This window comes from Bombina bombina, chromosome 3 (assembly GCF_027579735.1).
Source record: "Bombina bombina isolate aBomBom1 chromosome 3, aBomBom1.pri, whole genome shotgun sequence".
Classification (NCBI taxonomy): Eukaryota; Metazoa; Chordata; class Amphibia; order Anura; family Bombinatoridae; genus Bombina; species Bombina bombina.
Genome location: NC_069501.1, coordinates 623,735,886 through 623,753,963, shown reverse-complemented (window position 1 = coordinate 623,753,963; position 18,078 = coordinate 623,735,886). Strand labels below are relative to the sequence as shown.

The following is an 18,078-nucleotide window of genomic DNA, read 5'->3' as shown; positions in this document are numbered from 1 at the left end:
TAGACAAATAAGTAGTACTAACAATTAAATATTAACCTTTGAACAATAGATGCCCAGTGATCAGTTAATATACCATATACATTCTCTATTTCATAAGAGTGTTTTCTTTTTAAACAAACATCTTTCTCTTTCTATGTGTTAAACTTCATCAAAAGGGTTAAACCTATAATCAGAGGTAGAAGTAAATTTGCAGCTTTTTAAAGGAGAACAAGTTGGGATAGAGACAAAATATAATATGTACTTTAATTACTTTACCTGCAATTTTATACTGCAGTGCCTCGTCATTAACCCTTTCTTTTAAGTTTCCGAATTGTACAGCTCTAACTCCCCCCACACAATTCCTTTTATGGCTGAATATATATCCACCATTGATAGGGTAGAATGCAAGACTTTAAAGGGACACTAAACCCAACATATTTCTTTCATAATTCAGGTAGAGAATTCCATTTTAAACAACTTTCCAATTTACTTCTATTATCTAATTTGCTTCATTCTTTAGATATCCTTTGTTGAATAAATAGCAATTAACATGTGTGACCCAATCACACGAGGCATCTATGTGCAGCCACCAATCAGCAGCTACTGAGCCTATCTAGATATGCTTTTCGGCAAAGTATATCAAGAAAATGAAGCAAATTAGATAATAGAAGTAAATTAGAAAGTTGTTTAAAATTAAACGCTCTTTCTAATTCATGAAAGTAAAAATTTGGGTTTCATCTCCCTTTAATACTCAGTATCTGCTGGAGCATAACTAGAAGCAAATAAGCTGCTGTGAACTCAGTTGAAATACAATGCCTGTGTTTCTTATGCTAAACACTGATAATGGGGTGGATCAGACCACTACAGACAGCATGGCTATGTAACAAATTTAGCTTATTTTTGAAAATTATTTTAAAATGCCAGCAATTTTTAAACATTTTTTTATGCAAATTAATTTTACTTAATTAGACCTTTTAGGATATGCACAGATTTCAACATGTTTTATAGCACTTTAAGCTATGGGGCACAGGTTTGCATGTAGAAATTTGATAATAGAAGCAAAATATGCATGAATTTGCTTTGAGTCTATGAGCCAGAATAAAAATAAGTCTACTTTAATTTTAATATGCACTGTCAATAAGTGCAGATGCTGCAGACTTTTTAGGAATGTGAGAATAACGATTATGAAATCCATTTACAAAACAAGCACATACACATTATGAATTAAAAATAAATACATAAAGTAAATAAATAAAATAAAATAAACAATAATAACTCAATAACATACTATTATGATATAAATTTTCTGCAGGTGACTTCATTTCATAAACAGTTTTTTTCACTTTGGTACAGTTTCAGTTGCCTCACACATTTGCATGTTCTTATGGTATATTTAGCTGGCACATCTTATCATCACACCTAGTCTGTACGTTTCTGAATCTCTGCATATTTCACTATAACAATTTAGCTAACACATTCCCTGTGACATGATTGACATGAAAGCATATTTTTTTAGGAAAGTGTCTCTAATTACCATTAAAGAGACAGTCAAGTCCCAAAAAAACTTTCATGATTTAAATAGGGAATGTAATTTTAAACAACTTTCCCATGTACTTTTATCACTAATTTTGTTTTGTTCTTTTGCTATTCTTAGTTGAAAGCTAAACCTAGGAGGGTCATATACTAATTTCTTAGACCTTGAAGACTGTCTCTAATCTGAAAGCATTTTGACAACTAGATGGCATTAGTTAATGTGTTTCATATAGATAACATTGAACGCATGCACATGAAGTTACCCTGGAGTGAGCACTGATTGGCTAAAATGCAAGTTTGTCAAAAGAACTGAAATAAGGGGGCAGTCTGCAGAGGCTTAGATACAAGGCAATCACAGAGGTAAAAATGTATTTCTATAACAGTGTTGGTTATGAAAAGCTGGGGAATGGGTAATAAAGGGATTATCTTTTTTTTAAACAACAAAAACTCTGGTGTTGACTGTCCCTTTAAAGTCTAAGGGAATTTTAGTAAACAAAATATTTGATAAGCTTTATATACCCCATATTCAAAAACGGACACATAATTGACTTTAGGTGTCGTCATTTGTTTGGCGTTTCATTCATCATCAACATCATTAACTATTATTTATTTTGAATTACAGAACCAGCCCATTGCCCAAGCATCCTGGTATCCCAAGATAAGATGCCAGGTATCTACAACTTCTGTTACTGTAATGCAGGAAATGGCTATTTAATAAGTCTTACAGGTATAAGATTGCCATATATGCAATCTTGTGTATGAGAGATCTGGGGCAGGATATTAAAATAGGTAGCATAAAAGGCAGCTAAATGTTAACTGCCCAAGAGAAAGTGTCTCCTGGTGATTGGATGAGAAATCAAGCAAGGCATTGTGTGGAGGCTCTTTTGTGTCTTTTGTTAGAAGTCTGTATAAATAACACAAGCACCGCAGGAGCCAAGTACAAACCACAGAATCTGCTACAACCCTGCAGCTCTGCCACTTCATCTCACTGCCCAGGATGGATTCCGACTGTCTCTCCAGCAGGTCTTCATCACCAGAGTCAGAGAGAGGAGACAGCCCTCAGTTCATGACTGGGCAGATGTACCAGACGCTGTGCTCGGGGCAGCGGATGCCCAGCCGTAAGAAGCAAAGGGCCACAAAAAGTGATGCTCAACAGGACCACATGCCTGATCTGCGCCTGAAGGTGAACAGCCGTGAGCGCCAACGCATGCACGATCTGAACCAGGCTATGGACGGCCTGCGTGAGGTAATGCCATATTCCCACGGACCCTCTGTGCGAAAGCTTTCCAAGATTGCAACGCTGATGCTGGCTCGTAACTACATCCTTATGCTATCCAGCTCGTTAGAAGAAATGAAAAAGCTGGTGAGGGAAGTATATGGCGGACACCATGCAACAAACGGTGCCAGCCCTGTGCCACTCCACCACCCCACGGGCACTCTACGCCCAGTGCCGGGCATGCATCATGCAGACGTCACCTCTTATCTGGGCTTCATGGCTCCAGAGCTCAGTCGTGCCACTACTGCTGTCCACCAATACCCAAGACTGTACTGTCCCTGTGCCATGTGCCTACCACAACAGATGCCCAAAAACACTGCCAGCCTTCAAGTCCCGAGATGCAGCAAGTAACAATCATGTCACGACAGGACCATGTTGTATTGCTCTCTAGGCTTTTTGTCAGGAACTCTTGCTAAAGGATCAGATATCATTAATGCTTCAGCTGGCTTTGAACAATCTTTCAAACGTGACTGAATTAATACATTCTGATAAGTACTGATACGCTGAACAAATGATATACTTTGTAATGCTGGTATATTTCATTTAAATATGTGGAGTTGCAATTATTTGCTACACAGTTATTAACTTTCTGTATATTATGTTGTACATAGAAATTATTTTTTATAAATAAAAGGAAATACAAACTTGTCTTTCTGTCTGGCATCACTGTATGGGTAATATGCATTAAAATATACCAAATGTCTTTACATTAAATTTAAAGGAGCTCTTATATACTGCAAAACAAGTTACTTTTGCATCTGTAAACTGAGACGCAAATTGATAATAGGCATTAGGCAGGCTCACGATATTTTCCTTTGCGCAATGCCTGTTAATGTCATTGTGTCAGGCATGCGATTTTGTATGCATTGTTATATCATGTATTAGATTTGTACTGTATTCTATGAACAAACACTGCTGCTCAGACTAATACTGAGAGCTATCAATCTCCAAAACAACTAAGTGAAGTCTGCTCTAAGACAAGTAACGTTTGTTTACCTACGTATTGTAACACGTGACTTATGTTTTGCTTGTGGCTGCAATGACAGCCTGCCTTGCACTGCGCAAGCGTCTAGTTAGGTGGTATTCGCTTAGCAATAGCAAGTGCAACACGTTTACAGGCGACAGCAAAGAAGGGGTACCCTATTTAAATGGATATATAATAATGTAAAAACAACTTTTTTTATTCAGTTAGAATGTAATATTAAAAAAATAAGGGTTATTTCTGTTATAAACTTTACTTTGCAAGTTTTGATAATTTCGTTATGAGCATATTTCTTGAGCTATGTAAATGCTTGCTTAAAGGGACATGACACCCAATTTTTTTCTTTCGTGATTTAGAAAGAGCATGTCATTTTAAACAACTTTCCAATTTACTTCTATTATCTAATTTGCTTAATTCTCTTGATATCACTTGCTGAAAAGCATATCTAGATATGCTCAGTAGCTGCTGATTGGTTGCTAGATAATAGAAGTAAATTGGAAAGTTGTTTAAAATTGCATGCCCTATCTGAATCATGGAAGTTTAATTTTGACTAGATTGTCCCTTTAAGTCCTTTAGTAGTTTTACAGTACTGTACATTTCATGTCAACATCATATACACACGACATAGGCTAAAATCAACACGTTATAAGTGAAATAAGTAATGCCTATCTAAATGATTTTCAATGTACAGGTTTGTAATGTAAACAATATCACCCTATCCACATTAATTTATATGACTGCAAAGCAGGAATACCAGGGCGAGTGGGGCATCTGCCCAGGGCATAGGGGAGGGGAATCAGGTTGCTGGGCTGAGGGGCCCCATTTGTCTTGCCCAGGGCTCTGCTGTAAAGTAACAGTGGTCTGAGGTGCGGCTACATTACTATTACTTGTGATTGAAGTGCCCCCCCCACCTTGCCTGTGGATAGAGGCACTTCCTCATTCCTAGGGGTGCTGGAGATAGTAAACATTTTGAAATATGTTTAATTATGTATAATGAAACACATTTGCAATATGCTTTTATTATTTGTTTTCCCCCTTTTCATTTTATGTAGCTTTTAAAAATTTGCAGTTTCAAACTTCTGGAAAAGGGAGCTTTTACATAAAATGTATCTGTACACATCGTATGGAATTGTCCCAGGCTAGCCAGGTTTTGGGGTATGACCCACTTTTGGCTGAGATCTATGGGAATCCCATTAGAGAGACTCACTCCACAGACACGTATCTTAGACTGCCAAACCACAAATAGGACAAACACAATTTTTGTACACAATGTAATCGTACAGGCAAGGAAAGTCATTCTTAAGAATTGGCTAGCTCAGAAAGCCCCAACACTAAAGCAGCTAAAAAGAGAAATCCACCAGCAATTGCTTTATGAACAGGCAGACACACTGGGAGACACCCAAGGACGTACAAAACGATTTATGGCCAAATGGCAGATCTATCTACATACATTAGACCAGACACAACAAGTACAAATACTTTATCCAATTCGCAATACAAACTATCTTTTAGAGGCACAGTTGCGAGGAGAGTGGCAATTGGACTTTGGGAGTTACACTATGCACTCAAGGAGAGGGACTTAGGTAGATCAAAGTACAAAACAGTGACACCCGGGGTAGGTGGAGCGAGTAGATTCAGGTAGAGAGGTAGAAGTAAGGAAGGCGGAGAAAAAAAAAAAAAGAAGGTCATGCAGGGACAAAGCTTAATAACAGCTTGTTATCTTACGTTGATGTTCACTTCTATTACTCTTTGAGTTTATCATTTCTCTTGCATACAATGTGGTCACATAAAGTGACTAGGTAAACAACATGTATAGTTTGTTTCTGTATTCATGGTGTTATGAGTTGTTGTATGACCTTTGAATGAATAAATAAAAAATAAAATGTATCTGCAATACTTTAATGTATAAAGCTGCCGGTAAGCTAATGTTATATTATATAACATTAGTTTGTAAGTGTACTGCCCTTTTAAGCTTCTGCAGACAAGTCTCCTTATCTCAGATCTTTTGACAGACTTGCATTTAAAGGGACATAACACTCATATGCTAAATCACTTGAAAGTGATGCAGCATTACTGTAAAAAGCTAACAGGAAAATATCACCTGAACACCTCTATGTAAAAAAAGGAAGATATTTTACCTCACAAGTTCCTCAGCTCACCAGAGTTCTGTGCAAAAAGTTATACTTCAGCTGCTGTTCAGCTGCAGGGAAAAAAAAAAAAAAAACAAATATGAAGAAATGAACTGCAGCCAATCAGCATCAACAGCTCTGAGCTCATGAACTCTTTTACTGTGATCTCATGATTTCATAGTAAACTTCCTTAAACGTAATAGGGAAAAAACATGAGTGTGCACGAGGCTCACTCCCTTGCCTGTCCTGGGACAGACATACTGTTTTGCTGCTTAAAGACCTTTACAATGGGGTGTGAATACTTAGGACATTTTGAGGTAAAATATCTTCCTTTTTTACATAGAGATGTTCAGGTGATATTTTCTAGTCAGTTTTTACAACTATGCTGCATCACTTTCAAGTGTTTCAACATTTGGGTATCATGGCCCTTTAAGGCAATTAGTTCTGACACTTAAATAACTCCACTGGTGTAAGCACAATGTTATCTATATGGCACATATGAACAAACAGTACATGTTATTAGCTATTCACAGCCAGACTGTGAGAGGTGGTCTGCAGAGTCTTAGAAATCAGCCTGTAAGCCTACCTAGGTTTAGCCTTTAACAAAAAATACCAAGAGAAAAAGCAAATTTGATGATAAAAGTAAATTGGAAAGTTGTTTAAAATTACATGCCCTATCTGAATCATGAAAGTTTAATTTGGACTTTACTGTACCTTTAAAAAAGGAGGTTAATCTGTTCTTTTAAATTAGGGGTCTCATGTCCCCACAAGATCTAGGTGGTTGCTGCAAAAATGACCATCTGCAGCAGAAATCAAAGGGATATGAAACCAATTTGTTTTATTACATGATTTAGACAGAGCATGCCGTTTTAAAAAGATATTAAACACCAAGGGCTAGAGTACAAGTGGAGTGCAAAATATTAATTTCGTGCAAGCAATATTTGTGCTCAACTTAGCGATACAAGTGCACGCAAACATGTGCTGGTATTACAAGTTAGCAGCAATATGAACACAACCTCATGTTTGCACTGCATTGAAGCATTGCGCTCACAAGAGCTCACAAGAGCACGCTTCCATAGGCTCAAATGAGAGCCTTGTTCTCATGCTGTGAGACACAGCATAAGAACCTAGCACAGCGAAGGGGGTAGATCGCGCAGCAAATGTTAAATATACATGTATATTGTTTATATCAACACCACATGCAGGAAGTTGAAATATGCTTATATACATATATTATACACATATTAACACATAAATATATATGTATATAAGCATATACAGGGAGTGCAGAATTATTTGGCAAATGAGTATTTTGACCACATCATCCTCTTTATGCATGTTGTCTTACTCCAAGCTGTATAGGCTTGAAAGCCTACTACCAATTAAGCATATTAGGTGATGTGCATCTCTGTAATGAGAAGGGGTGTGGTCTAATGACATCAACACCCTATATCAGGTGTGCATAATTATTAGGCAACTTCCTTTCCTTTGGCAAAATGGGTCAAAAGAAGGACTTGACAGGCTCAGAAAAGTAAAAAATAGTGAGATATCTTGCAGAGGGATGCAGCACTCTTAAAATTGCAAAGCTTCTGAAGCGTGATCATCGAACAATCAAGCGTTTCATTCAAAATAGTCAACAGGGTCGCAAGAAGCGTGTGGAAAAACCAAGGCGCAAAATAACTGCCCATGAACTGAGAAAAGTCAAGCGTGCAGCTGCCAAGATGCCACTTGCCACCAGTTTGGCCATATTTCAGAGCTGCAACATCACTGGAGTGCCCAAAAGCACAAGGTGTGCAATACTCAGAGACATGGCCAAGGTAAGAAAGGCTGAAAGACGACCACCACTGAACAAGACACACAAGCTGAAACGTCAAGACTGGGCCAGGAAATATCTCAAGACTGATTTTTCTAAGGTTTTATGGACTGATGAAATGAGAGTGAGTCTTGATGGGCCAGATGGATGGGCCCGTGGCTGGATTGGTAAAGGGCAGAGAGTTCCAGTCCGACTCAGACGCCAGCAAGGTGGAGGTGGAGTACTGGTTTGGGCTGGTATCATCAAAGATGAGCTTGTGGGGCCTTTTCGGGTTGAGGATGGAGTCAAGCTCAACTCCCAGTCCTACTGCCAGTTTCTGGAAGACACCTTCTTCAAGCAGTGATACAGGAAGAAGTCTGCATCCTTCAAGAAAAATATGATTTTCATGCAGGACAATGCTCCATCACACGTGTCCAAGTACTCCACAGCGTGGCTGGCAAGAAAGGGTATAAAAGAAGAAAATCTAATGACATGGCCTCCTTGTTCACCTGATCTGAACCCCATTGAGAACCTGTGGTCCATCATCAAATGTGAGATTTACAAGGAGGGAAAACAGTACACCTCTCTGAACAGTGTCTGGGAGGCTGTGGTTGCTGCTGCACGCAATGTTGATGGTGAACAGATCAAAACACTGACAGAATCCATGGATGGCAGGCTTTTGAGTGTCCTTGCAAAGAAAGGTGGCTATATTGGTCACTGATTTGTTTTTGTTTTGTTTTTGAATGTCAGAAATGTATATTTGTGAATATTGAGATGTTATATTGGTTTCACTGGTAAAAATAAATAATTGAAATGGGTATATATTTGTTTTTTGTTAAGTTGCCTAATAATTATGCACAGTAATAGTCACCTGCACACACAGATATCCCCCTAAAATAGCTATAACTAAAAACAAACTAAAAACTACTTCCAAAACTATTCAGCTTTGATATTAATGAGTTTTTTGGGTTCATTGAGAACATGGTTGTTGTTCAATAATAAAATTAATCCTCAAAAATACAACTTGCCTAATAATTCTGCACTCCCTGTACATATATATTTACAGGGAACATCCCACACCTGCCACTTTTAACCCCTGAAAACTGCTTTGTGCAGTTGTTTTTCTACTAAAATAAAAAACGACAAGACTCTTAAATTTGGGGCCAATTGGGAGACATTTAGAAAATTTATCTGATCTTTGGTTAATTTTCTGAGCGCTAATTGCTACATCGATAACCAGCCATTTGTAATGGCTAGTTATTTATTGCGTACCCGTAAACGGGGGAATTTGCGCTCCACTTGTAATCTAGCCCTAAATAAATGCTAGATAGAATGCTGCGTTAAAAAAAAAGATTAGTTGGAGAATAACATGTGGATCTATTTTTTAAAGTTTCATTAGTTGTTTATCCCCTTAACGACCGACGACATACAGGGTACGTCGTACAAAAAATGGCTGTTAACGACCAACGACATACCCTGTACGTCGTTAGGGGTTTCCAGCCGCTTTCAAGGGACTGCCGTGATGCCTCGATATTGAGGCATCACTGCAATACCTTTTTTGGCACACCGATACAGAGAGAGCCATTCTGTGGCCCTCTCTGCATCGGCCAGCGATGGTGCCGATCGTTGGTGGGTGGGAGCCATTTCAGGGAGGCGGGTGGGCGGCCCATCGCTGGCAATCTTCCGGCCAGCAGTGGGAAATTATCTCCGGTGCGCGCGGGGAGCGTGTGCATGGGCGTGTGTGCCTGCGATCTAGCAAAAAAAAATTGGGAGAGGGTGGTGGGTGTCAGAGGAGGGGGGAATACATTTTTAAAAAAGGGATCTGGGAGGGGGGAAGGAGTAGGGTATGGAGGGGGGGCAGCTACACTACAGAAAAAGTGTTTTTTTTAAAAAAAAAAAAAGTCACATTATAATGCAAAGTGGATACTGGCAGTCAGCTGCCAGTACCAAAAATGATGGCAAATAGTGGGAGGAGGGTTAGAGAGTTCTTTGGGGGGGGGGATCAGGGAGGTTGGGGGCTAAGGGGGGATCCTACACAGCAGAATATATATATAAAAAAATATAAATAAAAAAAGCCTTTTATTTTAATACTGGCAGACTTTCTACCAGTACTTAAGATGGCGGGGTGGGGGAGGAAAGAGAGCTGTTTGGGAGGGATCAGGGGGTGGGATGTGTCAGGTGGGAGGCTGATCCCTACACTAAAGCTAAAATTAACCCTTCAAGCTCCCTACAAGCTACATAATTAACCCCCTCACTGCTGGGCATAATACAAGTGTGCTGTGCAGCGGCATTTAGCGGCCTTCTAATTACCAAAAAGCAAGGCCAAAGCCATATATGTCTGCTATTTCTGAACAAAGGGGATCCCAGAGAACATTTACAACTATTTGTGTCATAATTGCACAAGCTGTTTGTAAATAATTTCAGTGAGAAACCCAGTTAGTGAAAAAGTGAACAATTTTTTTTTTATTTGATCGAATTTGGCGGTGAAATAGTGGCATAAAATATATCAAAATGGGCCTAGATCAATACTTTGGGTTGTCTTTTACACTACACTAAAGCTAAAATGAACCCTACAAACTCCCTAATTAACCCCTTCACTGCTGGGCATAATACAGCTGTGGTGCGCAGCGGCATTTAGCGGCCTTCTAATTACCAAATAGCAATGCCAAAGCCATATATGTCTGCTATTTCTGAACAAAGGGGATCCCAGAGAAGCATTTACAACCATTTGTGCCATAATTGCACAAGCTGTTTGTAAATAATTTCAGTGGGAAAACCTAAAGTTTGTGAAAAACTGAACAATTTTTTTTTTTAATTTGATCGCATTTGGCGGTGAAATGGTGGCATGAAATATACCAAAATGGGCCTAGATCAATACTTTGGGTTGTCCACTAAAAAAAACCCATAGATATCTGTGAATGAATATCACAAGAAAGAGGGCGCCTCCACGTATAATACTGCGAGTGTAACCAACAATAGCAAATCTTGTAGAGGAAATATACTCACAAAATGAGCAGCACCAATGTGCTATATAACGCGAGCTGGGATCTCACAGTTTCCCAGCGAACTGATCCTCAAGAGAATGTAGGGGCTCAGGGGTGCCCCAGAGATTGTCCAATAAAGCTCAGGCTTCCATAAAGTTCTGCAAACTTTTATTAAAACCAATATTATAAAAACAATGGGTCTGTACATTACCCAAAGTAATTAAAAACAAAATTGGCAACAGATTTGCAACGCTTTTCTCAGCTGTGCTAGCTGTTTCATCAGCCATCTTTTAACTTAATGGAAGCTCTGACTTTTATGTCTCCTACCTAATCCCCTAATCGGTTCCTCCCACTCCCTAAATTACACAGGTGCAATTGTCAAAGTATCATCTATCATTGGATATCCTATTTCCTATATATATATATATATATATATACACACAGATCAAGATACAAATTTTCAATAATTACTATGTCAAAATCGGGGTTAAATAATAGTATAGCTGATAGTTAATATAACTTATGTGATCCTTACATTATTCCTTACATAAATGTATAAAGATAAAATTAAAATAAAACCCTAAAATAAACGTGCTGCTCCTTTATGATAAATCTTGCCATATAAATCCATCTCTAAAATACTACAATATATAATTAGCAAAAATGCAGAATAAATACATCTCAATAATATTACAATATATAAATTAGCATAATGTACAAAGTTGTTGCTCATCACCAGCATTCACCCCTTTTTATATATCTGTATCAACGTTAATCCCCAAATATTTCATCACTTGATGTTATTTTGTGTACAACTCCATTGTTACCGGATCTGTATCAGATCTTATTATCCGTTATAGGAACTTGACGGAATGTTTAGAACTCTGATAGACCCTACATTCTAAAACCTTTTACCTGTTAAGTCCTCATATTTCAAAAAGATTGCTGCCGTACCTGTTTGTTTTCTTTTACTGGGCTTGTATGTATGAACGGTTTTGGGCTTACGTGGTATCTTCTCTGGGATTGGATGGTGTTTACTAAAGGAGGTGTGATAAAAGGCATGTTAGGGATATGTTAGTAGTGCTTATGAGCCTATATCATATAATAGAGCCTATGTGTTTAAATAATTGATGTATTTAATAATAGGGTGTGTGAGTTAAAATGTGAATATGTTGCTCATATAACTATTTCGTAACTTGAAACGTTCCTTCTTTATTTATTTGTTCCTAGGTTTGTGTGCTTGAAGGGTTGGGGGTGTGACTAAATTGAAGTGACCAATAGAAAAGTAGCGTCCAGCACACTAAAGTTCCAGGGAGGAAGAAACTTCCAGGAGCTACTGCCAGGCTCCAAATAATATCAAGGAAAAGGCAATGGAGAAATTAATGTGATAAAATAATGAGCACTGCACACCTGCACCATATATATACTCTTATGGTGTTGATATTTTTTCATTTCCTTATGATATTTTGCGATATATTGTGTTTCACTTTAAGACGTCATTCATTAAATTGCTAGCTACTTGTAGTAAATAATTGTGTGTTTTGCATACCTAATATACATCAATGGTTGCATTGATTACTGTTATCCTGTTGCTAAGTATACGGTGTAAATAATATTGGCAACATTGTATATATTCTGTATCCTTGCGGTTTCCTAGCTGTCTTTTAATTTAAATTTTAGCACTGTTACATAAATGACCCGAAGAGGGCGCTAACTACTGTGTTAATCATGCACTGTTTAGATTGTAAGGGTTAAATTCCCAGGTCTATGCATACTTAAGCAGGTGTGCAGTGCTCATTATTTTATCACATGATTAAGGGGCAATGGCCCCGAAACGTCGTGTTTATGTCTGATCCTGTCACAAAATAAAGTATATTCGTTTATCATATGAGGAATTTCTCCATTGCCTTTTTCTTGATACTAAATAGAAGTGAGCCTGTGTGTATACACGCTCAGTGATTGGATCATATAACGATAGGGGGTGTGTCAATAAACGTTGGTGATGATACCGGACCGATACATAGTTGAAAGGCTATATATGGATAAGTGTGTAATGTTGACTTATGTATATGTTATTGGCAAGGTTTTAACGCCGTATTTGGAGAAGTTCCTAGGTTTGTGTGCTCGATGGGTTAGGGGGTGTGACCAAATTGGGGTGGGCCTGTGTATATACGCTCAATGATTGGATTATATAATAATAGGGGGTGTGTTAGAAAATGTGGGTGGTGATCACAGGACCAAAACATAAATAAGAGGCTATGTATATACATGTGTACGTATGATTAACAAGTGTAGTGTTGACTTGCGTGTGTTGTTGACGGAGTGTTAACGCCATATTTGAAGGAGTGTGAGGGGATAATTGGTAAATGCGTGTTAGTGCAAGAGGGAATGGCCCTTTTCTGTGCAATAATATAATGGCTGGGGTTTGGCAAGAAGAGCCAATTGGAGAACCCGAATTCTAAACAAATATAAATGATCTCTGATAAAATATATAATCTAATCTAAGAAAATATATTGACGATAAATAGACATATTCATGTTGCTGGCAGGGTGTCACGCATTGTTCTAAGTGGTGTGTGGGAATAATAGCTATTAGCTAGATATGTTAGTGCAAGTGGGATTAACCCTTGACTGTACGAGATGTGATGCCAGGGGTTGGGCTAAACAGGCCAATCATAAATCTGAATTCTAACCACATATATATACCTATAAGATCTCTAGAAAATAAATAATGATGGTATCGACAATTCAAAATATTTAAAAAAATGTCAATGATATAAAAATATCAACCCTACCTCTGCATATTTTATTGTGATAAGAAAAGTGTAGGACCTATTTAGGGGCGAAACAAATTAAGGGGGAATTTATGCTGAAGGAAGGAAAGAGTGGAAAGGGTTAAATGGGAAGTGTAGTTTGCTGACAGTGAGGGAATAAGGGGAGGAGATTCAGAAGTGATAAAAGGAAAGTAAAACAGAAAGTAAATCACTAACCTGTTTTTTGTCTTACAGGTGGCAGCATGGAGAGATCCAAAAGGTCTGCTAAGGCTCCAAGGAGGTTTGATGAAGAGGAGGATGCATCTGGAAAGAAGAAGAGGACAGTTGTTACAGCAGCTGGTGATGTTGTGGTCATTTGTGACCCTCCTAGTGTCTCTACTCTTTCTTCTGTGCCTATTTCTTTTTCTTCCCCTGCTGTATTTTCTGCTGCTGGGGCCTCTTTTGTTACTACTGCTTTTCTGCCTATCTATTCTATCCCTGTGTCTAGTCCTTCTTCTGGGCCTATCTTTTCTGCCCCTGTCTCCCTTCCTAGCTTGGTTTCTTCTGCAGTGACTTCTTTTTCAGCTCCTACTCTAACCCTGGGGCCTCTGGACTTTCCCACCCGTTGCTCAGTTCTTGCTTTACCTGGGTCTTCCCTCCCGGTTCCCAGTGTTCCCCCTCCCAGGTCCCTGGTAGCTGCATTTGCGGCGGACCTGGCGAGGGGGGCAGCGGATGACACGCTGCTTCATTCACCGGAGCTCTGCTTTTCTCAGCGGAGCCCGGTTAGGTCACCTTCGCCTGGTTTTATTTCAGGCCAGCAGGGTATGGAGGGTAGGCCGGGGGCTCCTTTCCTTGAGCCACGTGGCAATCCGGGTATCTCCTCCCCTGCAGCCTGCTCTGCGCGCGCGCCTTTTTCGGTCACGCAGTCTAATTGCAGGGAGGCAGCGGGCATGTCGGGTGCGGCGCAGGTCGCAGGAGGATCAGGTGCCGGGAAGGTGAGTGGGGCACCGCGGGGAGGCAGGGGGTCCGCGGGTCTCTTACCCGCTCTGTTAGGGCTGTTGCTGGAGGGGTTAGGGGAGGGAGGGGGCGAGGCAGTATGAGGGGGGCGGGAAAGGGTGTCGCAGGACGGAAACCTTGTAAATCAGGCATGGCTAAGCATGTTTCCCCTACGCAACGAGCAGTGGATGGGGCTAGATTGTTAAGTATTATACCAGGCGTAGATAAGCCTGTTCCCCCTAGGCAACGAGCATTCCAGGGGTCAGGAAGTTCAAACTTAGGAGAGAAGGAGGCAGGAAGTTTAGCAGGAAATGCTAGGAGACCAGTTGCAGGCGTAGATAAGCCTGTTTCCCCTAGGCAGCGAGCAGTTCAAGGAAAGGATAGTTTAACTTTGGAAAGGGAGTTAGTGTGTCAAGCAGGAAGTAATATGAGAACTGTTGCAGGCGTGGAACAGCCTGTGTCTACAGGAAAAAGAGCAGGGAAGGTGCCAGTAGGGAATTTTGTTACACCTAGGAGAAATTTAGCAGGTGTGAGAGTAGGTCATATGGACCTAATGTCTAACCTTCAGAAAAGGTTGCTAGCTAAGAATAGGGTCAGGAGTAATGTGGGGACTGGGCTTTCTGAGGAGGTGGCTGGGGGGTCTGCTGGGCTGTCTGCTTCTCCCTGTGGTGCTCCCTCTGTTTCTTCTATTTTGCAGGTTGGAAACCATAACAGGCCCATGGAGGAGAGGAATAGTGGCGTGCAGGAGAGGGCGCTGCCTGGGCGCAGCGAAGCAGCCTCGGGAAGCAGGGTAGAAGTGACAACGGAGGTGGCGGCAGCAGCGGCGTCAGGATCCGGTAAGCTGTTAATCGTACCACACCTTAGGGAGAGCGAGTCCTCCACTTCTGGGGATTCGCGAGTCCTCCACTTCTGGGGATTCGGATAGCTCCACGAGTCTTAAAGGGACAGTATACTGAAAAATAGTTTTTCGCTTAATGTATTTACAATTACTTTTTTTACCAACTGCAGAGAAAAAAATGTATGAAAAATAGCTTTTTATGTTCTTTTGTGTATATTAAAGCTCTGATTTTGTGTTTTGAAGCCACAACCTAATAAAATGGGTTGAGCTTGTAGGTATAATCAGATCTCATTACTGTATCACATTTTATACATATACCTTCTTCTTTATCTTATATATGTCCATAAAACAATCACCAGTTCTTGGAGAAAACAATGGAAAATCAACATTGTATTACCTTATCTCTGCTATATCCCACTGGGAGTATAATTTATTCTGCTAGCTGTGTTTACAAAGCTTATCTATAGCTGGGACCTGCGGCCACAAACTTTCAGAATAGGTGGGCATACCACATGCTAAATCAACTATTTCAAATGCCAATATAAGGGTAAAGGAGCTACTTGTAAACAATTTAATACACTCCAGCAGGTAAAATGGATCATTGGGAACAAATTAAAGGGGAGAAAAATTTTGAGTAAACTGTCCCTTTAAGGACGAGGAACATAGGCAGTTGTTTAAAAAAATTCGTAGATTAGTAGGTAGGACGCCCAAGGTAGGTAGTGGGGGCAAAAGTCAGCCAGGTAGTGGAGTTGTGGGGTCTTCCAGTTTGACAATAGGGCAGGAACCTAGTAAGGGTAAGAAATCCAGGGTAGCTGGGACAGCAGACACTTATCCCTGCATAATTAATTCGTTGCATTCTCATTTGAAACCCAAGATAGCTAGGAAGATTAGGGAAGGGCAGTATGTAAAAATCTTTGAATTATCCAGGGCAGCGTATCAGGTTAGGGAAATGGCAGAGGATGGGACAGGCGATAAAAAAATAAAGAGACCTGAGACCTATCAGGAATGGATGAGGTGCTTTAGAGTGCTTGCTTCTTGTTATATAGAAGCAAATCCAGGCCAGGCTGTGAATATACTTAAATACATGGAGGTCATTGACGACATCCATGAGCGTGGGAAAGGTACAGCTTGGCGTCAATATGACGCCCAGTTTCGCAGAACGTTAGAGGCGAATCCAGTCCTGACGTTTGGGATGAAGGAGATGGACCTATGGTCCAATCTTGATCTTATGGAAGGGGCAGCGGCGGTTGCAGAGAAACCGACGGTTTCTGGGCAGCAGAATCGCCAATTTCGGAAGAAAGGGGGTAGGGAATGCTGGCGGTTTCAGGAGAGGCTGCGTGACAGGGGTATGCAGTGTCTTTTTAGGCACGTATGTATATATTGCGGGGGGGGCGCACCCGGGGAATGATTGTACTCGGAAAAGGGACAGTTTTAGTGGCGAGCAGCAGGCCAGACAGGGGGCGTTAGGCAGGGGTGCGTTCTCCGGTGGGCACCGCAACAATAGTTAAGCTTTTAGTGTTTTAGGAAAGGGGCATCCTTAGGTTCTGCGGTTTGTTTGCAGTTACGAAGTTAGGCACTACTGGTGTCAATTTTTTTAGTTGTTTATAGAGGTTGGCGTTTACGTTTGTTTGCCGGGGTTTTTAGTTAATTTTAGGGGATCTGGGACTAAAGGTAACATAGGCTGGCGCCGGAGAGGGAGGTAATGCTTGTCCAAACGTATTTCTGGCAGGTGGCGAATTCTGGGGAGCAGCGTTTTGAGGGTTTATGGCGCCACATGGAGGACTCCTTCGGTGGCGTTGTTTATTAGTTGGCTGGGGGCGATGGAGATAGCAGGGGTCTCGCCTGGAGCCATAGGAGGTAAGGTGGCCGCAGTTGCGTTTTTCTCAAAGTTCTATGGGGTGGAGGATGTAACCAGGAGCTTTATAGCTAGGACTGCATTAAAAGGGGTTTGTAGGTTAGGGGGCAGAAGTAAGGATATGAGGGAACCAATTACTAGGACTAGGTTGGCGCAGCTGATAGGACAACTAGATGAGGTTTGTGATTCCAAGTTTGAGGTGTATTTGTTTGCGGTAGCATTTTCTTTAGCATACTTTGCAGCTCTCAGGATAAGCGAGTTGGTGTCCAAATCCAGAAGATTACAGGGTGCAGGATTGTTGAGGGAGCATGTGAGAGTAGAGGATGGGGCGGTGTTAGTTTTTGTTTCTAGATCAAAGACAGATCAGGCAGGGAAGGGTAGATGGCTCAACTTGCTGTCACAGGTGGAGCCGTCTATTTGTCCGGTGCAGCTATGCTGCAGGTTCATGGCAGTTAGGCCCGATGTGAGTGGCCCCTTTTTGGTACATGAAGATGGCTCTTATTTGTCCCAATTTCATTATAGTGCAGTTTTGAAAAAGGTTGTGCTTAGATTGGGATGGGACCCGGCAGTCGTGGAGCCGCATTCGTTCTGAATAGGTTCGGCCACGGACGCGGCCATGGCAGGACAGTCTGAAGCGCAGATAAAGGCGTTGGAAAGATGGTCGTCGGCGCAATACAAGAAATACATTAGGCCACTTAGTCAGCGTTAGTTTAGATTTAGAGTTACTTGGGTTTTTTGGAAATGTTGTGTTATGGTTGGGTGTTGGGGAAGCCAGGACTTAATGGTTGTTAATGTTTTTTCTGTCAGGTTGCAGCTTGCAGGCGGATATGGGTGGTCGGACATTCCTATATCCATTGGGCGGCTATTCGGGCTGCATCTCAGCCGGGAGGACAGCAGTTGGGACTGCCGTCCGCGAGGTTGTCAATTAGATGGTTAGGCAGGAGAGGCATGATGTGGCAAC

The 18,078-nt window shown here is 40.8% G+C and overlaps 1 protein-coding gene across 1 annotated transcript; it reads left to right on the top strand.

The window, feature by feature from the left end:
- Positions 1-2,509: 2,509 nt before the first annotated feature.
- LOC128651843 (oligodendrocyte transcription factor 3-like) lies at positions 2,510-3,148 on the top strand. Its single transcript, XM_053704827.1, has one exon. The coding sequence runs from the start codon at positions 2,510-2,512 to the stop codon at positions 3,137-3,139; it is 630 nt and encodes a 209-aa protein (XP_053560802.1). The 3' UTR covers positions 3,140-3,148.
- Positions 3,149-18,078: the final 14,930 nt, after the last annotated feature.